The sequence below is a fragment of the Lynx rufus genome, unplaced genomic scaffold (assembly GCF_022079265.1).
Source record: "Lynx rufus isolate CCGP_SWC_20201006 ecotype Redwood Valley unplaced genomic scaffold, mLynRuf1.p SCAF_31, whole genome shotgun sequence".
NCBI classification, from domain to species: domain Eukaryota; kingdom Metazoa; phylum Chordata; class Mammalia; order Carnivora; family Felidae; genus Lynx; species Lynx rufus.
In genome coordinates this window covers 5,200,216-5,221,775 of record NW_025814847.1, presented here as the reverse complement: position 1 = coordinate 5,221,775, position 21,560 = coordinate 5,200,216, and the positions used below count along the sequence as shown (strand labels likewise).

The 21,560-nt window shown below is 62.9% G+C and overlaps 1 protein-coding gene across 5 annotated transcripts; it reads left to right on the top strand.

The window, feature by feature from the left end:
• The first annotated feature begins 224 nt into the window (after nt 1-224).
• ATP8B2 (ATPase phospholipid transporting 8B2) lies at nt 225-21,191 on the top strand. 5 transcript variants are annotated; one of them, XM_047092749.1, is made up of 29 exons: nt 225-365; nt 3,506-3,573; nt 5,544-5,602; nt 5,915-6,028; nt 6,145-6,243; nt 6,465-6,526; nt 6,625-6,697; nt 6,998-7,068; nt 7,298-7,377; nt 8,209-8,367; nt 8,552-8,640; nt 10,095-10,291; nt 12,384-12,592; nt 12,751-12,840; nt 13,245-13,288; nt 13,567-13,732; nt 13,855-14,043; nt 14,218-14,333; nt 14,417-14,581; nt 14,669-14,780; nt 14,880-14,985; nt 15,076-15,220; nt 15,420-15,603; nt 15,719-15,942; nt 16,310-16,393; nt 16,652-16,897; nt 17,020-17,158; nt 19,233-19,363; nt 19,548-21,191. In XM_047092749.1, exons 2-29 carry the CDS (start codon nt 3,543-3,545, stop codon nt 19,812-19,814), a joined length of 3,651 nt encoding a protein of 1,216 aa, XP_046948705.1. In that variant the 5' UTR covers nt 225-365; nt 3,506-3,542; the 3' UTR covers nt 19,815-21,191. The 5 variants fall into 5 exon arrangements, with proteins under 5 accessions (XP_046948705.1, XP_046948706.1, XP_046948702.1 ...); XM_047092746.1 differs by lacking the exon at nt 225-365 and adding an exon at nt 3,103-3,320; XM_047092750.1 differs by lacking the exon at nt 12,751-12,840.
• The last annotated feature ends 369 nt before the right edge of the window (nt 21,192-21,560 follow it).

The following is a 21,560-nucleotide window of genomic DNA, read 5'->3' as shown; positions in this document are numbered from 1 at the left end:
CTCTCCTCCGAATAAAAACGTCCCGGCTCTCTATCCCCGGCTGACTCGGCTTTTTGGGGTGGGGGCCACGGCCTCGGAAGGCCTAAGACCCCTCCGCCGCCCCGCATAAAGATGGCGGCTCCGCCTCTCCTCCCCTCCCCCCTCCCCAAAACCCCCTCCCGCCCCCCGCCTCTGCCGCCGCCTCCGTCACTTCCGCCCCGCCGTGGCCGAAACTGACACAAAGTAGCGGGCCGAGCCCCGGGGGAGCGGGGCTGCAGCTGGGGGCGGGAGCCCGCGGGGAGCCGAGCCGAGCGCCCCCCGCCGCAGCCCCCGGCATGGGCAGCACGGGGCGGCCGGGGCGGGCGCCGGGCGCGGCGCGCTGAGAGGTGAGGCGGGGCGGGCGGGGCGTCGCGGGGGCGAGGGTGTGGGTGCCTGGGGCTGGGGGGTCCGGGGGCCGTGCGCCCGGCGGAGGATGGGGGTCCGGCGGCCTGGGGCTGGGGGTCCGGGGGCCGTGCGCCTGGCAGAGGATGGGGGGCCTGGGGCTGGGGGTCCGGGGGCCGTGTTTCTGGCGAAGGATGGGGGTCCGGAGACCTGGGGCTGGGGGTCCGGGGGCCGTGTGTCTGGCAGAGGATGGGGGTCCGGAGACCTGGGGCTGGGGGGCTGGGGGCCATGCGCCTGGCGGAGGGTGGGGGGCCTGGGGCTGGGGGTCCGGAGACCTGGGGCTGGGGGTCCGGGGGCCGTGTGTCTGGCAGAGGATGGGGGTCCGGAGACCTGGGGCTGGGGGGCTGGGGGCCATGCGCCTGGCGGAGGGTGGGGGCCTGGGGCTGGGGGTCCGGGGGCCTTGCGCTCTGCGGAGGATGGGGGGCCTGGGGGCTGGGGGTCCGGGGTGCGTGCTCCCGGCGGAGGACGAGGGGCCCGGGAGGTTGGGGGTCTGGGGTGCGTGCGCCCGGCGGAGGATGGGGGCCCGGGAGCTGGGCGCCCGGCGGAGGGTGGGGTGCTTAAGGGCGGGGGCACGGCGCGGTAACCCCGGGCCGACGGTCTGCGCGCCCTGAGAAGGGGTTTCGGGCTGGTCTTCTGCGGGTGGAGGAGGTCTCTGTGCGTACGGACTGCCAGGGGTGCCGGGGCGAGGGGCCCCGTCCTGGCTTGTGTCCTTGGCGATGTAAGGTGGCAGGGTCGCCGGGGGGTCTAGGATTCCTCTTCCTTCTGTTCCCCCTGACCTGCCTGCCTCCTCGGAAGGAAGGGCTCAGCCTCTCAAGGTTTGGGCTGGAAGGCAGCAGGGACCAGTCCCCCAGGAGCAGCCGTGTTCCTCCATGGATCTTGCCTTCTTCCCAGAACTGGCTATTTTTATCCCAAATGTGGCTGCAGAGGGGGCTGGGGCAGGGCGACAGGCAGGACGACGTGGCCGGTGCGCCTGGTGGTTCAGGAAACCCAGGCTGTGTGAGGCTTGGGGGGAGTGAGAGGGTCCCTGTTCCAGGTGGCCACTGCTGTTCTCTCCCTATGAGCCCGCCCCTCCGCCCCCCCCCCCCCAGGAGGAGGTCTGGGACCAAGTCTCACTTTGGTTCCTCCCAGGGTCTGAGGCGTAAAACAACTTTTCTGCTCCGCGAGCAGTTTCCTGACTCCTAAAAGGGTGTGTGGTTCCTTTATTAATTCCTTCATAGGGTCCCAAACCCACATCTTCAGGCCGGTGGTGTTTCTTGACTGCCTCCCTTGCCGAGGGTGGGGCTGCAGCTTGTGGTGCCCACCCTTCCATCCTCCCCTTTACCCTCTCCGTCCACACCCCACCCTGCTGTGACTCATTCTCCAGACTGGGTGGAGACCCTGGCCAGGGCCCCTGGAGGAGGGCTTGGCATCCCTGAACCGAGGATGAGGTTTTTCCTCCCGGGCCAGGCACCCTTGGAGGCTGGTTTTGGGGAGGGTCTGGGAGGATTTCTGCCTGATCTGGGGCTCAGATAGGGAGTCAGGGTTAGTGAAGGGACGGAGGCTGGTGTGGGCCCCCGGCTGTGGCCTGAGTCTGTAATTACAGAGGTTGGGCAGACAGGCAATTAGTATCTTTTCGGGTTGACAGGCAGGCAGGCTGTGCACAGGAGACTGGAGTCAGGGGAACGAACGGGGGTGGGGGGGGGGGAATTTTTATCCAGACAGAGGCAGGGGTCACAAGAGTGCCTGGAGCCTGGCCGGCAGTTTCCTGTGGGTCATGCTGGGGATAGGGATGAGGCTCTGTGACCCTGCCTTATAGGTCAGGCCTTTTACTTCTATAGGTGAAGGGAGGGACGTGGGAAGATGGAAGGAAGCAAGGGGCTGTGTGACTGACGCTCCCGGAGCCTGCGTCTCCTGCCACCCCGACTGGGCTGGACTTGTGGGGGCAACAGAGGGCGACTCCCCACCGGGGTTGGCAAGGCCCTGCTGCTGGCCCAAAAGGGCAGCTGACCCACACTGAGAGGAAGTGGCTTGGGGGCTGTGTTCAGGAAGTGAAGGCCATGCCTCTGGGGTGAGCTCCTTGGAGGAGGTGAGAATAAGCTGGGGGGTGTGAACACTAGAGGAGGTGAGAATGGGCTGGGGGTGAGCACTAGAGGTGAGAATGGGCTGGGGGTGTGTGAGCACTAGAGGAGGTGAGAATGGGCTGGGGGTGTGTGAGCACTAGAGGAGGTGAGAATGGGCTGGGGGTGTGAGCACTGGAGGAGGTGAGAATGGGCTGGGGGGTGAGCACTAGAGGTGAGAATAGGCTGGGGGGTGTGTGAGCCCTAGAGGAGGTGAGAATGGGCTGGGGGGTGAGCACTAGAGGTGAGAATGGGCTGAGGGTGTGTGAGCACTAGAGGAGGTGAGAATGGGCTGGGGGTGTGAGCACTGGAGGAGGTGAGAATGGGCTGGGGGGGTGAGCACTAGAGGTGAGAATAGGCTGGGGGGTGTGTGAGCCCTAGAGGAGGTGAGAATGGGCTGGGGGGGTGAGCACTGGAGGAGGTGAGAATGGGCTGGGGGGGTGAGCACTAGAGGTGAGAATAGGCTGGGGGGGTGAGCACTAGAGATGAGAATGGGCTGGGGGTGTGTGAGCACTAGAGGAGGTGAGAATGGGCTGGGGGTGTGAGCACTGGAGGAGGTGAGAATGGAGGCCCCAGTGGTGGGGGCCGGGGGTGTAAATTTTGAGCAGGGCGGAGCTGCGGCCCGTTTCCTGAGGCTCTGCCAGGTGTTTCCTGGCCCGGGCTCCCTCGCCCCACCCTTGGTAGAAATTCTGCTGTCCAGTGAGCGCGGCCACCCGGAGGGCACGCGGAGGGCACCCGGCGTCCGTTCCCCTGGGATGGGTCTCCGGGGAGCTGTGCCCTCCTGTGTGGCCACTTCCTTTCCCTGTAGGTCTTGGCTTCTGTTAGGCGTCAGTCCTGACGCGCGCGCACACCCCCTTCCAGGGCCAAGGCCTGGGGGAGGCAGTGGGGGAAGGTCAGAGCTGGGGGAGGGAACCTTCCGAGGAGTGTGAAGAGGGGAATAAAGAGGTACCCCGGCTTTCTGACCTCACGCGTGTGTCACCTTCCTGCAGGGTCTCCCATGGGATTGCTGGGACCTTGCTGGGTGAAATGGCGCTGTGTGCAAAAAAGCGCCCCCCAGGTAAGACGGCGGGGGGGGGGGGGAATCGCGGGATCCTGGGGATTGGGTGTTACCATGGCTCAGGGAGCAAAGGGAACAGGGACCACTGGCTGGGTGTGAAGGAGGGTGGCTCACAGCCCCGCCCATCCTGGGGGGGGGCGCCTAGGGCGCGAATTCTTCCCCTGCATGCCCGAGCCGGGCGCTCCTAGCGGGGTCGCGGGGGCACCTGCCCCTCGTCTCGGGAGGCTTCTTCTTGGGCCTGGGGAGCTGTGTTCCCATCTTGTCAGCGCATCGCTCCCTCGGCGCCCCCTCCCGCCGGGTTTTCCTGCGGGCGGGGGCGGGAGGAAAGCGGTTGCCCGGACGACACTGGCGGGGAGGGCCCCCCCCCGGGGGCGGGGCTCGGAGGCATCGCCTACGCGGCGCTGGCAGGCGCTGCCCTGCGGGCGGGGGGCGGAGCCGGGGCGCGCGGGCGGCCGGGCCTGGGGGCGGCGGCGGTCGCGGGGATGGCCGGGGCTGCAGGTGGGGCGCGCGCCCGGCGGCCGGGGCTCCTGCGCCTGCCGGGGGGGCCGCCGCGTCGGCGCTGCTGAGGCCGAGGACAGACCGACAGACTGCCCGCTCTGCCCCCGTTCAAACCGGGATCATGACGGTCCCCAAGGAGATGCCCGAGAAGTGGGCCCGGGCCGGGGCGCCCCCCTCCTGGAGCAGAAAGAAGCCCTCTTGGGGGACAGGTAACGGGAGCTGCGCCTGGCGGCCGCCCGAGCCGTGCTTCCCCTCTGCGCCCTCCCGTTCGGTGCCCCCAGCCTTTCCTGGGCTTCTCCGTTCCAGACCCCGAGGTCCCTGCCGCTCCCTGGCAGGAGTCGCCGCCCGAGGGGCCCCCTCTGCGCTGCGGCAGTTCCTGGGAGTGAAGTGTCCCTGTGGGGACGGGGACGGGACGGACCGCCGAGTGGGCAGAGAGAGGATGCTGTGGTCTGAGGCTTTGCTGCAGGCGGGCTCGGAGGGGTGAGGGGGGGAGAGGGGAGGGGCAGGCTCTGGAATGCTGCCTTTGGCTCCAGCCCGGGGAGGATGCGGTGTTTACTGCCCCAAGACACCCCCCCCCCTTCTCAGCCTCTGGCCCTTGGGACAGAGGTGGGCTGGGGAGCCCTTCACTGGGCGCCCCCGTGTTCCGGGACCCAAACGTGCTGCCTGCAGCCCCAGGTCGGGGGATGTTCCACATAGGTGTTGCTCAGTTGTCACTTGGTTAGTGGCAACTGTGTTGTTTAAGTGCGGATGGCACAGGAAGGGTTACAGTTCGGGAACAGCCCTTCAGAGTACATCCCGTTCCTGCCTCCTCCGTCCCTGTCTTGGTCTGCATGACCCGTATCCCTGACCCCCCTTCTCCTACTTGAAGAGGAGCTTTGAAATAAGGTGATGTCATTGTGGGCCAGTCAGAAGGCGCTGCTGGTGACATGTGACAAGCAGAGGCTCCTGGAGGGGGTACACACGTGGGACCGTGGGCCGGGATGCTGCCGCAGAGGCAGAGCGGTTGTAGAGCACGGTGACCCTGTCTTGCTGTCTCCCCCCCCCCCCCCCCGCAGGTTAGGAGCATAGGAGCAGGGCCACCATGGCTGGATCTGGGGGGGTGAGGGGGCGGTGCTCCCAGGAGAAGGGTGCTTTTTGTCTTCAGCTGCTATTTCTCTGGGGATTCCTGAGGCCATAAAGCCTAAGGTGTTAATTAAAGGGACGGGGGAGGGGACCTGAGTGCCCCTAGCAGCCTTGCTGCTGTCGGCGAGGAAGGGAGAGGGAGAGCCTGTCTTGTCCTGGGAACAAATGCCCGCAGAGCCCCGTGGCCAGGCTGGTGGTGACAGGGACCAGAGGGAAGAATTGAGCGACACCTCAGGCGTGGGATCGACTCTCTCAAACTGTGTACTGTGGAAAGAGCCACGGGCCCTCAGTGGAAGGCCCTGACGAGGCGGCCGGTAGCCCCCGCTGAGTGCCGCGTCACTCTGTTGCAGAAGAAGAGAGGAGGGCGCGAGCCAACGACCGAGAGTACAATGAGAAGTTCCAGTACGCGGTAAGTGAGTAGCCGCCTGCTCCCCTCCTGCGTGCAAAAGGGCAGAGGCCTGGGTTGGGGGGGTAGGGGGGGCAGGCAGCCTCCTGGCACCTCTCCACCTGCGACCGCCGAACCTAACTTCTCGCTCCTTCGCCTGTCAGCGCAGGAGGGCACGTGCAGCCCATGAGACGCCCTGGTCTCTGCCCTCTCCTCCTCCCACACCTGTGGTGGCTGGCTTCTGGGGGCAGAGGTTTGGGAAGTGCAGGTGGAGGGTGCAGCCTCCCTCTGGTTCTGGGTCACGGTGAGAAGCCGCCTTGTCATCTTCTGCCGTAGAGTAACTGCATCAAGACCTCCAAGTACAATATTCTCACCTTCCTGCCTGTCAACCTCTTCGAGCAGTTCCAGGAAGTGGCCAATACCTACTTCCTGTTCCTTCTCATTCTGCAGGTGAGTGTCCTATAGCCGACCCTCTGCAGCTCATGAAGCCGAGTAAAGTCGGGGGGAGAGAGGTCGGGCGGGAGCACTGGCGTGGATGGGGCCTCAGAGCCCTCTTGCCCTTGTAGTTGATTCCGCAGGTGTCTTCCCTGTCCTGGTTCACCACCATTGTGCCTTTGGTCCTTGTCCTTGCCATCACAGCTGTGAAAGATGCCACCGACGATTACGTGAGTCGCTCCTGTCCCCGCGCCCCTTCCTCGCCTCCACTCCCGCCTCGCTGTCCTCCACATCCTTGGTATCTTGGCCAGGGACAGGGGCGGAGCCAGGGCGGGGGTAGATCTGTGGACAGGTGCACACAAGGTGGAGGCCGCGCTCTCTGCATCCCGCAGTCATCTCGGTCCCCGAAGGCGGGGGCGGTGTCTCACTGTCTCCGTTGTCTCGTCTTCAGTTCCGCCACAAGAGTGACAACCAGGTGAATAACCGGCAGTCTCAAGTGCTGATCGATGGAAGGTGAGTGCCTGCTGGACACCGAGGGCCCTCGGGAGGAAGGGACCCCCGGGACTTCCTCTAGCTCCTGACCTCTCTGCTCTGTCTGGTCACTGCTTCAGCCTCCAGCAAGAGCAGTGGATGAACGTCCGTGTTGGCGACATCATCAAACTAGAAAATAACCAGTTTGTGGCGGTAAGGGACAGGTGCCCCTCTAGGCCTACGAGGCTCTTCCCTTTGGTTTGGTTTTTGGTTTTTTTTGGCAGAAAGAAGCGAGTCTCTCACGGTTTACTACTGCCTCTTAAACACCTATGGAAGGAAACTTCCTTGAGTGGGAAGCTTCTTGTCCTCTTAGCACACCTGGGCCTGACTCCTTTCTGGCCATTCATGCTTGGGACTAAGCAAACCCAGAACACTGAGGGAAGGGAGGGACCAGGGAAGCTTGCGTTGTGATGCAGGATGGTCTTCAGGCTCCTCACCAGGCTTTCTCCCCAGGCGGATCTCCTCCTCCTTTCCAGCAGTGAGCCCCACGGTCTGTGTTACATCGAGACAGCGGAGCTTGATGGGTAAGTCGGACGCCTGGTGTCACACCTCTTCTGCCTCCTTAAGGGTAGGAGGCTTGTGTTTTGGAAGAGGTTCCCAGGTCTGGGATCTATACCCATTGGAAACTTGAGGGGTCGAAGGCTTTGAGCCACTCAGTAATGTGGAGGAGGGTGATGCCCTGAGGTCAGGTGCCCCCAGGTGGAATGTGGGGGAAGGGAAGAGAACCAGGACTCAGGGATGCTGTCCTTCCAGAGAGACCAACATGAAAGTGCGGCAGGCTATTCCGGTCACCTCGGAGCTGGGGGACATCAGCAGGCTCGCCAAGTTTGACGGTGAGTGATTTGGGGGAGCGGCCTTCAGGTGGGGGACGTGGGTTGGGTTTTGAGGTTTCACCTGCACGTTCTCCTTTTTGCTGTGCTGCAGCTCCCGGGACTGGTCTTTGTCGCAGTGGTGGTCGGCGGGGGGGTGGGGGTCAGGATGCCACGCGGCTCCCGAGTTCATGGCCATTTCCGGGGGTCCTCAGGGCTGATAGCTCCCTCCTGGCTGTGTATGTTGAGAGAAATTCAGTTTCTTTTTCTTCTTCTGATTCAGCTCCAAATGATGATATGTAGTCCTTCTAACAAGAGGAGCCGTAGTGGGTGTAAGGAAAAACCACCCAGCTCCACCCTCCTTAGGCGGCCAGGCACACTGTATCCGTCCGCGCTTTGTCTGTGTTCACGCAACTGTGAGCACAGAGCAGTGGGATCCTACTGTACCCAGATCTCTACGCCCTGCCTTTGTTTCAGCTATTAAATTCGTCGTCTGTGTCTTACCGTTATTTATAGAAACGTACCTCGATGTAGCAACTGCGTCAAGTTGCGCCATTGACGTATCGTATCGTATTCAACTGCCCCTCGACTGTTCAGTTGTTTCTAGTTTTTTGCCGCTCAAAGAATGCTTCGGTAAACTTGTGGCCTGTGCCGTGCTTGCCGTAGGACACGGTCCCCAGAGTGGGACCGCTGGGCCCGAGGTCCGTGACTTTCGATCTCCATTCATTCCTCCCCCAAAGTTGCCCGGGTCCGCGTGCTCCCGGCCGTGTGGGGCGGTACCTGTCTGGCCGCCGGCCGCCTCGCCGTCAGGCTGTGGACGGCGCCGGCGGTGACGGTGCTCCGCGTTCCGCTCAGGCGAGGTGGTCTGCGAGCCTCCGAACAACAAGCTGGACAAGTTCAGTGGGGCCCTTTACTGGAAGGAGAGCAAGTTCCCGCTGAGCAACCAGAACATGCTCCTGCGGGGCTGCGTGCTGCGTAACACCGAGTGGTGCTTCGGGCTGGTGGTCTTCGCAGGTGAGCCTCCTGGGGCGCAGGGGAAGAAGAGGAAGCGGGGGAGCCTCGGCCGCCCTCAGGCACGTGGGAGGCGCCTCGGGATAGCCTCTGTCTCCTCCACTCCCGTGCTGCAGTCGGGGTCCACGGGCAGGAGCCCAGGGGCAGATGGGCTGTTCGTTCCGCAGCCCCTGCCACTGCTTCCTAGGTCCCGACACTAAGCTGATGCAGAACAGCGGCAGGACGAAGTTCAAGAGAACGAGTATCGATCGCCTAATGAACACCCTGGTGCTCTGGGTGAGTCCTCACACGGGCCCCTGGCCTCCGGTGCCCGGGCCGGTGCTCCCGCCTGGCCTGCCTGGTCAGCAGTGGAGCTTTAGGTTTTGGTTTTAAAGCCACCGGCAGGTCAGCCACTCACGGGCAGCGTTGATTTCGGGCCCCCTTCAGGCTTGGAGGATGTTGTTTAAAAAACCCGCAGGAAGGCGTGTGAATCAAGAACTTGAAGGGAGTAAATCACGTCTTCCCCTCTCTGGGTTCCAGTCACGGTGGTAACTTTGTGCAGCTTGTGACCTTCTGTTTGCTTTTGCCAGAGGGACAGGGAGGCCTCCGTGCGGTGGGGAGGGAGGGGAAAGAAAAGGTTCCTTTAGGCCTTTTCCCCGACTTCTAAGAGTGGAGGACCCCAAAGGAAAAGTTTCTGTTTTAGTTTCTGGCACTTCCTGAATTCTCGTCTTGTCTGGCTAGAAACTTGAGCCCCTTGCTGGGCTCTCCTCCCCTTCTGGAGCCCCTGCCCTCCTGCCAGCCTGCAAAGGCTGGGCCGAGTTCCAGTGGGCCAGGTTCTGCTCTGGCCTCAAAGGGTCTGTGGAGACCCAGCCTCTGGGAGCGTGGTTCATTCTGTCGCACGAAGGCTCTCATCGCCCCCTGGCGGTCCTTGGGCACCTGGGTGGCTCCTGTCAGTGGATGCTGCTTTGGAAATACAGTGGTGTCAGTTTTTTCTTCTGGCCACTGAAACTTTTTTATGATCCTTTTTCAGGGACTCCAAGATTTACATTTTTATTTTTTTTAGATGTTTATTTGTTTATTTAGAGAGAGAGAGAGAGAGAGAGAGAGAGAATCCCAAACAGACCCCACGCTGTCAGCACAGAGTCCAATGTGGGGCTCAATCCCATGAACCATGAGACCATGACCTGAGCTGAAATCAAGCGTCGGGTACTTAACTGACTGAGCCGCCCAGGCACTCCCCAGATTCAGACGTTCAAAAGAATTTTTTACAATCTTTAGAAGATTTTCTATTCACGGTAATCTGCATCTGTGAAGACGCCATTTGCTTCCCTGATTGAAAAAGCTTTTTGGTACTCCGTACGAGATCGCGAACATCACAGAAACTGGACGTTTTTGTTGGCTTGTGGAAGCTTAATTAGCCCAAGTAAATGGGTGGTTTCCACCAAACTGCCTCGTTACGTTGGGAGCAGGTTGCTCACACCCGTTCTCGCCATCTCGGAAGGTTCCGTGGTGGCACACTGGGGAGCTGCGCGGCTGTTGGGGCTTCCCCATCATACAGTTAAGCGAGATGTTCGGGGAGAGGCCGCGTGATGGTCACCGGTTCTGGCCGCTTGCCGCTGGAGCATGCCGCCATTTTAAAGATGTCTGAGCTTTTGAGTGTGTGGACGTAGGAGTGGTGACCTTCAGGGAGGTGCTTGATTTCGGAGGGTTCCTAAGTAGCAGCCTAGCCTCTGTTTCTCATTTGTCGCCAGATTTTTGGATTCCTGGTCTGCATGGGGGTGATCCTGGCCATCGGCAATGCCATCTGGGAGCACGAGGTCGGGACGCGTTTCCAGGTCTACTTGCCCTGGGACGAGGCGGTGGACAGTGCCTTCTTCTCTGGCTTCCTCTCCTTCTGGTCCTACATCATCATCCTCAACACCGTCGTGCCCATATCGCTCTATGTCAGGTACGCACTGCTGTGCCCTGGAGTCTGCCGGGCAGCCCAGGTGGCCCCCAGGCAAACGTTTCTGTGAAGGTGAGCCCTTTGGGGGAGGAACCCACACCTGCTGTTTGTGCCTCGAGCTTCTTGCCCTCTGATCCTCTGCGCGTGGAGCAAACTTCACGCGGCTTCCCGGCACTTTGGACCATGTCAGAGCAAGATCTGTGTGGATTTCTTGGGCACGTGTCGTTTGCACACCACCTTTGTACCGTGCCGCCTCCAGAGACGTGTTAGGAACGGGCCTCCTTCCGAGTGTCGGTCTGGGGAGGGAGCCATCTGAACCCTGATGGGAGCAAGTGCCGCGGAGTCAGTCTACCTGCAGGCCGGCATGGGGCGCAGCTGTGGGCGCCCTCCAGGGCGGCTGGGGGCAGGGGAGATGCCGCCCTCCCGCCGCGATGCCGTGTGGGAGGCACAGAGTCCCCCAGGAGCGGGCAGGGCATCGCTCGCCGGGCAGTGGGTCGGGACACGTCTGAGGAGGCGGCTGGGCTGAGGGAAGGTGGAGCCCGAGCGGGGAGGCATGCGGGTGGGACCGGGGAGTGGCCACAGTTCGGCCGCTGCGCTGCGGTGAGAGGGCAGCCCGGGGCCCAGGGTCTCGGTCCTCGCCCCGGAGGGTGTTGGCTCTGTGCCGGTAGACTTGGTACGTAGTAAACCATCGGAAGATTCTTTACAGCGGATCCCAGGAATGCTTCGGGAAGCGCTGGCTGTCGGTGGCCAGCAGCCGGACCGGGATGTAGCAGATCTCTAGGGTGTTTGAGGTGAAGAGAATGTTGACAGGGACCCGCCGGGGAGGAAGGAGTAGGAAGAGAGGAAGGAGGAAATTTCCCTTTGTTCTTCGAGCCTTGCGCTTAAGATAAGGGGGCCAGAGACGCTGGGAAGGAAATACTTTCCATGTGCTCGGGACTCTTCCCACGTGCCGTGTCTGGTTCACAGGCTCCCCCAGGTAGTCCTCCCTTGCCCTCCCCCCCCCCACGGCAGTGGGAGAAGACGCGCCCTGGGGGGTAGAGTGGGGGCTTTTCTAGGTCCTTGAGCGGCGGCGTGGCCACACGTAAAACGGGAACAGTCCGGTTCCACCTTCTTTGTAGGGACGCCTTGATACTCCATTGACAGGAGACACTAGACTGGAAAATAAACTTTCGAAGGGGGTTCCTGTGAGCCCTCACGTGGACCGTGTGTGCTTTGCTGCCATCGCTGGTTCCTCGTTTCTGCTGAAATGCTTTCTCCTTTGCAATCGGACTCTCCCCCATCTCTGGGCTTGCTGTCTGGGTTTCGGGTCCAGTGCCCCTGGCTGCGGCCTGAGAAAACCTCTTGCTGAGTCAGGCTCCAGGGTGTGTTGGGGGGCACGACCCGCTCGGTGGGGAGAAGGCCGAGAAGACCCCTCCAGCCAGCTGCGCGTTTGCCGGGTAACTGGGTCCTGGTCCAGCCTCGGTCGGGTCAGAAGCAGGGTTCCGGGTGCGCCCCGCGCCCCGATGTGTGCTGGCCCGACGGCCGCCTCCCTGGGGCGCTGGCAGTCCGTACCCCAAAGGCAGCGCCCTGCAGGCAAGAGGACGGGGAGGACCCTGGGATGTGGAAAGTGCCCCGTCGCTCGGCATTGTTTCCCCACACGGAGTGGGCGTCTGCGGCCGCCTTGCGCCCTTTCAGAGAGCCAGAGGCCTGAGCCGGGCGGAAGGAGAGGGCTCGCCGTGGGCAGTGAGCGCCAGGGCCCTCCTGTCTGTCTGTCTTCTCTTCTTTCCTCACACACTTTCTCTCGTTTTCTCCGCACGGGCTCTGTGTTACTAGCGCCGAGGTAAGAGCTCGCCGAGAGCCTGGTCCGCGGTCCCTCTCTGTCTGCCTGCACTGTGTGTCCTGCCTGCCCAGGCCCCGTGCACCTTCTTGTCCGGAGAGCGCCGGAGGGTCGGGGTCGGGGGCCGTCCCTGCCCTTCCCACCCAGGCGTCCACTCTGTCCGTCCGTCCGTCCGTCCGTCCGTCCCCAGGCGGGGGGCTTGCGGCGAAGGCCCCTGTGGGTGGGGGCCTCCTCGGCTTCCTGCCTGAGCCTCGTGCCCTGCCCCCGCGCCCCTTGCAGCGTGGAGGTCATCCGCCTGGGCCACAGCTACTTCATCAACTGGGACAGGAAGATGTTCTGCGTGAAGAAGCAGACGCCCGCCGAGGCCCGCACCACCACCCTGAACGAGGAGCTGGGCCAGGTGGAGTACGTCTTCTCCGACAAGACGGGCACGCTCACCCAGAACGTCATGGTCTTCCACAAGTGCTCCGTCCGCGGCCGCAGCTACGGTAGGGCGCGCGGCGAGGGCCTGGGGCCCCCGTCCCGCTTCCGTCCTGCTGGGTCTGGGGGGCCAGGAGAGCGTGCGCTTGGCACCCCCGGTCAGGACACGGCCGCGGAGCCCCTCCCCTGCCCTCTGCGGATGCCCTCTCCCCGGTCTTGGCCCCAGGCAGGCAGGAGGGGGCTCCCCGGCTGCTTGAGGTGAAGCCCGAGACGCTGGGCGTCCGTGCGGCTCCCCGTGCTGCTGCTCAGGGCCCTTGTGAGTCTCTGGAATGTGACTGTGTCTTCGGGGCGGCCGAGCCACGGGGTGGCTGGGGACAGGGTGTGTGGGACCTGGCTCTTACAGTGAGCCCCTCTCTGCTTTCTGTAGTGGCTCGGGCCCGCGGCTGGCGTGTGGGGCTTGGTCTGTTGTTAGGCCTGTAGGGTGACCAGCGCCTGCGGGGACCGGGGAGCCCTGGCAGGAGAGCGGGTGGGGTCAGGGATGGGGGGCTCGGGGGCCGTGACCCTCAGGCCCGGGTGCCTGGAGTCAGGGGTGCGAATCTGTGTTAGTTGGCTCAGGGTTTGGGGTTGAGGGTCCCCGACGCTGTGGGGATTCTGTGCCGGCTTCTCTGCTGCTCTGAGAGAGCTCTGACCGCGTCTCTCCTTCTGTCCCGGAGCGTGTAGGGGACGTGTTTGATGTCCTGGGACACAAAGCCGAATTGGGAGAGGTAAGGTCCAGCCTCCAGGGTTACTCTCCGTGCTGATTAAGTACGGGTCGCCTGACCTGTAGCGGCGGGTGTAGATAGTGGGGTGCGTTCTCTGGTCAACAAGCGGAAGCTGCTTGGAGAAACGGGTGTTTGCAGGGAGAACTGGTAGCAGAAGTGAGGGTTTTGGGGGTTCACAGTGGGCAGCATCTGGATCCTCTGGGCAGGAGACAGGGTGGGGGCAGCCCCCCCAGACGCAGCCTGGCCCCCAGCCTCTGCTCGCTGCCCCCTTTCCTCTGCAGAGACCACAGCCCGTCGACTTCTCCTTCAATCCTCTGGCTGACAAGAAGTTCCTGTTTTGGGACCCCACCCTCTTGGAGGCCGTCAAGATGGGAGACCCCCACACCCATGAGTTCTTCCGGCTCCTCTCCCTGTGTCATACCGTCATGTCGGAAGAGAAGAACGAGGGTGAGTCGGGCTGACTCGGAGCCTCGAGTGTGTCCTGGGGCGCGGCCAGGCAGGGGTGTCCTGGCGGGACGTGCGGTTCCAGGTGGCCACTCGCACCGTGTGTGTCCTTCCCGCCCACTCAGGAGAGCTGTACTACAAAGCCCAGTCCCCGGATGAGGGGGCCCTGGTCACCGCGGCCAGGAACTTCGGTTTCGTGTTCCGCTCTCGCACCCCCAAAACCATCACTGTCCACGAGATGGGCACCGCCGTCACCTACCAGCTGCTGGCCATCCTGGACTTCAATAATATCCGCAAGCGGATGTCGGTCATAGGTGAGGCCGGGACGGGGTTCGTCGGTGAGGCCGGGAGTGGACTGCTGGGGGCATGCGGGGCAGCGTCCTGGCCTGGACTGGGTAAGGTGTGCTGGGTGGTCCTTGTTCGTGTGTTGAGGTTGGGGGTCTCTGCCTGCCTGAGTCTGGGACTCTCTCCTCCTGTGGGGATCATAGTGCGGAACCCAGAGGGGAGGATCCGACTCTACTGCAAAGGGGCTGACACCATCCTGCTGGACAGGCTCCACCCTTCTACCCAGGAGCTGCTCAACACCACCACTGACCACCTGAACGTAGGTGTGGGGAGCAGGGCCTCGGTTCTGAACTCAGTGTGCTGGGAGGGGCGGGGCCAGGGTGACCTTGGCTCCGTCCCCAGGAGTACGCAGGGGAAGGGCTGAGGACCCTGGTTCTGGCCTACAAGGACCTAGACGAAGAGTACTATGAGGAGTGGGCCCAGCGACGGCTCCAAGCCAGCCTGGCCCAGGACAGCCGGGAGGACAGGCTGGCCAGCGTGTACGAGGAGGTTGAGAGCGACATGATGGTACGGGCTGCCGCGTGGGCCGGGGGGGGCGTCGGGGAGGGCTCGTGCCTGGGACTGTCCCGTCAGGGCCCTTTGTGGGATTTGCAGCTGCTGGGTGCGACGGCCATTGAGGACAGGCTGCAGCAAGGGGTTCCGGAGACCATTGCCCTCCTGACGCTGGCCAACATCAAGATCTGGGTGCTGACTGGGGACAAGCAAGGTGAGAGGCATAGGAAACTACGTCGGGAGCACCGGGCCTGTCGCGAGTCAGACCTCAGGCCGGACAGGGTGCTGACCTCGTCGGCCTCTCCGTTGGTAGAGACGGCTGTGAACATCGGCTATTCCTGCAAGATGCTGACGGACGATGTGACGGAGGTGTTTGTCGTCACCGGCCACACTGTTCTGGAAGTGCGGGAGGAGCTCAGGTAGCCAGAGGCCCGCGGCAGGCAGATGTCCCCCACTTCCAAGGCCCCGCCCCGGTCCCGGAAGCCCACAGCTGCGTTTCGACCCCCCAGGAAAGCCCGGGAGAAGATGATGGACTCACCCCACACCGTGGGGAACGGCTTCACCTGCCAGGAGAAACGTCCTTCCTCCAAGCTCACGTCTGTCCTGGAGGCTGTCGCTGGGGAGTACGCCCTGGTCATCAACGGGCACAGCCTGGTGAGCGTCCCCGTGCGTCGTGGGGGAGGCCTTCCCAGAGAGCGCTTCTCCCCGCACGGCTGCTGCGCCTGCTTTGTCTCCCCTTGTCCCTTGTTGTCACGCCCCTGACCTCACCGCAGGGCCATGGCCTTTATGGGCTGGGAGGAGTGGCTCCCGGTCCCCCGGGGAGGACGGCGTTCTCTCAGGCTCTGTGTTGCAGGCGCACGCGTTGGAGGCAGACATGGAGCTGGAGTTCCTGGAGACGGCCTGTGCCTGCAAGGCCGTCATCTGCTGCCGCGTGACCCCTTTGCAGAAGGCACAGGTGGTGGAGCTGGTTAAGAAGCACAAGAAGGCCGTGACCCTCGCCATTGGGGACGGAGCCAACGACGTCAGCATGATCAAAAGTGAGGGTGCATGTGCAGACGGGGTGGGGGCGGGGGGGGGGGGGGCGGTCCGCCGTTACGGGGACTCTGAACGTGTGGCCTCTGCCCCCCGCCCCGTCCCCACTCGTCCCTGCAGCGGCCCACATTGGCGTGGGCATCAGCGGACAGGAGGGCATCCAGGCGGTGCTGGCCTCCGACTACTCCTTCTCCCAGTTCAAGTTCCTGCAGCGCCTCCTGCTGGTGCACGGGCGCTGGTCCTACCTGCGCATGTGCAAGTTCCTCTGCTACTTCTTCTACAAGAACTTCGCCTTCACCATGGTCCACTTCTGGTTTGGCTTCTTCTGTGGTTTCTCAGCCCAGGTAGGGGCCTGCTGCTCACCTGTCTGAGCTCCTCGGGGCACAGGCCTTCCATCCTGTCCGTCGGTCAGTCCCCCTAGGGCCCGGCTGTTGTCTGGCTCACGTCTGGTTGTCGGGGGGGGGGGGGGTCCGGCTGGCTCCAGCTCAGCCGGAGCACTCGACCCTTGATCTCGGGGTCGTGAGTTCAAGCCCCCCCCCCCATTGGGTGTGGAGCCTACTTAAAACAAAAACCGACGTTTGTCGAGGGAAGAGAGACAGGTTCCAGAAAATTCCATGGGCGCCGCGTGCCGCTCAGCATGCTGTTTCTGCCTGATCTGTGCTGAAGAGAGACTACTGTTCACGCCTCTCTTGCCCTCTGCTCTCTCTGCAGACCGTCTACGACCAATATTTCATCACGCTCTACAACATCGTGTACACCTCCCTTCCGGTCCTGGCTATGGGGGTCTTCGACCAGGTCAGGGGGGCCGGGGGATCCAGCGGGGTGGGGAGGGACTGCGCGGATGGCGGCGCGTGTCCCCACTGCCTGTGGTGCCTCGGGAGGCGGCTCTCGCGCTTGGCCGCAGTGGCCCGTGACCCCCTGGGGTGCCGGACGAAGACAGGCGGGGGACAGCTGGCTCGAGGTGGAGTTTCTCGGGCGAAGAATTTGGAAGGGCGGGGGCCGAGGCGCGCTGTGCCCTCGCCCGTCCTGAGGCCTCCCGGGCCTGCCCTGCAGGACGTCCCTGAGCAGCGGAGCATGGAGTACCCTAAGCTATACGAGCCGGGCCAGCTCAACCTCCTCTTCAACAAGCGGGAGTTCTTTATCTGCATCGCGCAGGGCATCTACGCATCCGTGCTCGTGTTCTTCCTCCCCTACGGGGTGTTTGCCGAGGCCGCGCGGGATGACGGCGCCCAACTGGCCGACTATCAGTCTTTCGCAGTCACCGTGGCCACCTCGCTGGTCATCGTCGTGAGCGTGCAGGTGGGGGGGGGGGACCCGGGACCCGCCCCCGCCCCCGCTCCCGCTCCCACCTGGGGGCTTGCCCTGGGCGGGGAGGGGCCCGGGGGCATGCTCCGCCTGCCTGTGACTACTGCTTGCCGCAGATCGGGCTGGACACGGGCTACTGGACGGCCATCAACCACTTCTTCATCTGGGGCAGCCTGGCGGTCTACTTCGCCATTCTCTTCGCCATGCACAGCGATGGGCTCTTCCGCATGTTCCCGAACCAGTTCCGGTTCGTGGGTGAGTCCCCGGGGCTGCTGTCGGAGTCCGGGGGGGGCCGGCTGTTCCAGACTAACGGGGCGTCTGTCCAGCTCCTGTGCGCGAGGCGCTCTGCGAGGCGTCTCCGACGCAGGCCCGGCCCTCAGAGGGCGTGACAGTGAGGAGTGGTCCCGCCAGGCCGCGCGGGGTCAGGCTCAGAGGGAGGTCAGGGTCAAGCAGGGGCCGACCTCCAGGTCAGTGAGACGACTGCACGGGGTGGTCAGGGGCAGCCCCACGGAGGAGGCTGCTGTGGTTAGAGCGGAGCCCGGGCTGTGGGTTCTGATCCTAGGCCGGAATGTCAGAAGCGGAAACGGCTGGAAAGGTAGGACATCCGAGGCGTCGGATGGATCGTCAGGCTGTCAGACGTGCTTCTGACTTACCAAGAGCTTTTTTCTGTTGTTTTTGTGAGGAAAGAGAGGGGCGTGGTGTCAAAGGGTTACTGTAGAAACAGCAGTGTGGTGGCCAGTGGTACCCGCTGTGTGCCTCCCCCTCTCCCAGGTGTTGGGGGTCTGTCCGTCTGTCCGTCCGGGGACATCCAGTCAGCACCCGCTGTGTGCCTCCCCCTCTCCCAGGTGTTGGGGGTCTGTCCGTCTGTCCGTCCGGGGACATCCAGTCAGCACCCGCTGTGTGCCTCCCCCTCTCCCAGGTGTTGGGGGTCTGTCCGTCTGTCCGTCCGGGGACATCCAGTCAGCACCCGCTGTGTGCCTCCCCCTCTCCCAGGTGTTGGGGGTCTGTCCGTCTGTCCGTCCGGGGACATCCAGTCAGCACCCGCTGTATTCCTCCCCCTCTCGCAGGTGCTGGGGATCTTGTCTGTCCAAGGGGCATCTAGTCAGCACCTGCTGTATGTCTCCTGCTGTTTTGGGTGCTGGAGGTCTGTCTGTCTGTCCGTCCCAGGGGCATCCAGTCAGCCCCTGCTATATGCTTCCCACTCTTCCTGGTGCTGGGGATCTTGTCTGTCCAGGGGGCATTTAGTCAGCGCCTCCTCTATGCCTCCCACTCTCCCGGGTGTTGGGGGTCTGTCCGTCCGTCCCAGGGGCATCCAGTCAGCCCCTGCTGTATGCCTCCCACTCTTCCTGGTGGTGGGGGTCTGTCCGTCTGTCTGTCCAGGGACATCCAGTCAGCACCTGCTGTATGCCTCCCACTCTCCCGGGTGCTGGGGATTTTGTCTGTCCCGGGGGCATCTAGTCAGCACCTGCTGTAGGAATTGACAGAAACAGGCAACATCCTTTCTCTCATGGATTTCAGTGAGATTTCTGGATTTCAGGATTTCTCTCATGGTTTCAGTGAGAGACACGAGAGCTTACACATCAACAGATAAAACATGTAGAAGTAGTGAGTTTTATGAAAACCATAAGAGGGTGGAGAGGGACAGGGACGGTCAGGGAAGACCTTGGAGAAGGGACACCGGCACAGAGAAGTGTGAATAAAGGGGGGGCAGAGCTGGGGGGAGAGAGCCAGGATGAGGAAGCCGGAAGGGAGGGGGCTTCCCCAGGGGTCCCCGCCGCAGAGGGGAGGCTGGCGGGCAGGACCTGGCTGTGTGTGTCAGGGGGTAAGAATGGGTCCAGATCGTTAAGCCCTTCTAGTTGAGGGTCAGGAGTTTGAATTATAATTGAAATATGGCAGGAGGTCACTGGAGGGTTAGGGGCGGGGAAGCGTCAGAGACCCAATGGTGCTTTGAAGGGCGGCTCTTACTGGTTTGTGGGTGACAGAGGGCAAGGGCGGAGATGGGACCAGTTAGCAAGGCTCTGGTGACCATCTGGGTGACGGCGTGAGGGAGGCAGGCGGCCGCGGCCTCCTTCCCAGGTGGACGGGGCGTCCGAGGGAGGAGTCAGGGTTGACTCGGGGCTTTTGGAGCAGCTGAGCGGGTGGTGGCATCTCCTGAGCCGGGAGGCCCTGGAGCAGGGAGTAGGGGTGGGGGTGCAGGGGGGCCGTGAGACGGCAGCAGAGGCGTCCGGTAGAGGTCCGAGGTTCTGGGGAAACACGTTTGGGCGGCGGGGACGGCTCGGGAGCTGACGCGGGCTGCCCCTCGTCCGCCTGTGGCCCCCCACGTCCGCAGGCAATGCCCAGAGCAGCCTGGCCCAGCCCACCGTGTGGCTGACCATCGCGCTCACCACGGTCGTCTGCATCCTGCCCGTGGTCGCCTTTCGCTTCCTCAAGCTGAGCCTGAAGCCCGATCTCTCTGACACGGTGAGCGCCCGGCTGTCTGCTTGGGGGTGGGACCCCGTGTCAGAAAGTCCCCGGGCTCGAGCGCCCGCGCTCCGGGCCGCGTGGTGGTCCCGAGAGATCCCCCCTCCCCCACTCTGTCCTGGGCGCTCCGGGCCCCCTCCCCAAGGAGTCCGCCCCCGACGCGGCCCCTCGCCACCCCCCCCAGGTGCGCTACAGCCAGCTGGTGAGGAAGAAGAGGGCCCAGCACCGCTGCACGCGGAGGCCCGGCCGCACCAGCTCCCGCCGCTCGGGCTACGCCTTCGCCCACCAGGAGGGCTTCGGGGAGCTCATCATGTCCGGCAAGAACATGCGGCTCAGCTCCCTGGGGCTGGCCGGCTTCGCCACGCGCTCCGGCTCCGGCTGGATCGAGAGCCTGCGCAGGAAGAGGAGCGACAGCCCGGGCAGCCCCCCCGACAAGCCCCTGAAGGGGTGACGCCCCCCCCCCCCCGCACCCCTCCCTGCGGATTCCGGCCCAGACAGGGCTCAGGCGCAGAACCGAAAACAGAAGGGCCCGAGGCTGGGTCCGCCCCTGCCCTGCCCGGGGCCCGTGGGGAGGCTCAAATCTCTGTATTTTTTTACTCCCTCCGACCCCCACCCCAGGGGCCGAGAGCCCCTGTTCCTGAATTACACGAGAATGTATCGCCGGGAAGCCAGGGACCTGCTGGGGCCCGCGTGCCCCTCACGTCGTGTGCGTCTCTCCTTGATTTGTGTTTGTGTCTGGTTCCATTTTGTCTTTTTATTTGGCAAGTGGAGGGGGCCTCTGAGTGACTTTTATGTTGTAGGAGGGGGGGCTGGTCCACAGGAGGGTACCCCCCCCCCCCCCAGCCACCGGGCTGCACGGGGTGGCTGGGGTGGGGCCCCTGCCCGGGCCTCTGGCTGCTGGTGGGCCCTTGGGGCTGGTGGAGCACAGAGGAGGATCTGGTCCCATCGGAGTCTCCTTCCTCACCTTGAGAGTGAAGTGCTACCCCTCCCCGAACACACGTCCCTTCCTGGGTCCTGAGCCCTGCTGGTATTGGGCTGGGGCCTTGGGAGGGTGGCCTGTCCTTCTCAGTGACGTCAAGCTGGGTGTAAGATGTTGTCCTAAAAACAAAGATTTCTTTAAATGTGGGTTTGGGTTCCCTGCAGAGTCCTGTCTTCCCTTCCTCCTCCTCCTCCGGCATTTTCCTGCACCGGCACCCAGCCGTGCGGCGGGGGTCCACGCTCCTCCCTCTGGTAAACAAGGGGTCCCACCCCTCCCGCCAGCAGCCCACAGGAGGGGGGCCCAGGCGCCTGTCCTTCCTCCCCACCGTCCACACCGCCCATCAGGCTTCTCCTGGGCTGCTTGGTACCAGTTCAGTCTTGGCAGTGGGGGGGTGGGGGTGCTGAGGGATGGCGTGTGGCTGGAAGGGGTGTGCAACTCTCACACTCGATGTGGGCGCCTCCTGGGAGGTGCACTGGGCAGGGGGGAAAGGGCAGGGGTCCCTTCTGGCCGCACAGTTTACAAACCCAACATCATGTCTGTTTGTGTGTCTCTCAAGGTGAGAGTCTGATTTTTATACCAAAGAGGAAATGATTTTTTTTCATATTTGGTTTGTCTATATTATATAAATATATATATAAATATATATATATATATATATATACAGTTATATATATATTATTTTTTTGGTTCTCTCTCGTTTTTCAGGGAGGGAGGAAAGTACCAAGTTGCATTGAGCTGTAATTAAGGAACATTCTGTATAATTTATGGCACATTTCTATACTTGCAAGAATTCTATCATTTTATGGACATAAGAGAAAAAATGCCTTTTTATAAAATTCCAATTTCTGAGACGTGTGTCATTTGTGTGTTTTCTAATGTTTCATCAAGGCTGGTGGTAAAGGCCAGCTTTCTTAGAGGAATTGAGTGGGTGGGGCTATGGGGAGGGCCGCGGGGTGGGGGCTGGTGGTGGGGGCTGCCGGCGGGGGGGGGGGGGCGGCTGGTGAGGAGGGCTGTTGGTGGGTCCTAGGTGCCCCCTGCAGGCTTCTGGGACCATGTGTCAGCTAGAAGGTGGGCAGACCTCGGGGACTGTGCGCGGCCAACGGCTGGGTGCTTAGGGCCTTGAACCATTTGCTTTTCCAAACAGAAGCCAACCGCACCTTCCTAACACATGCCGAGTGGGTGGGGAAAGAAACAGGTAAACAGTGTGAGTTGCTTTTT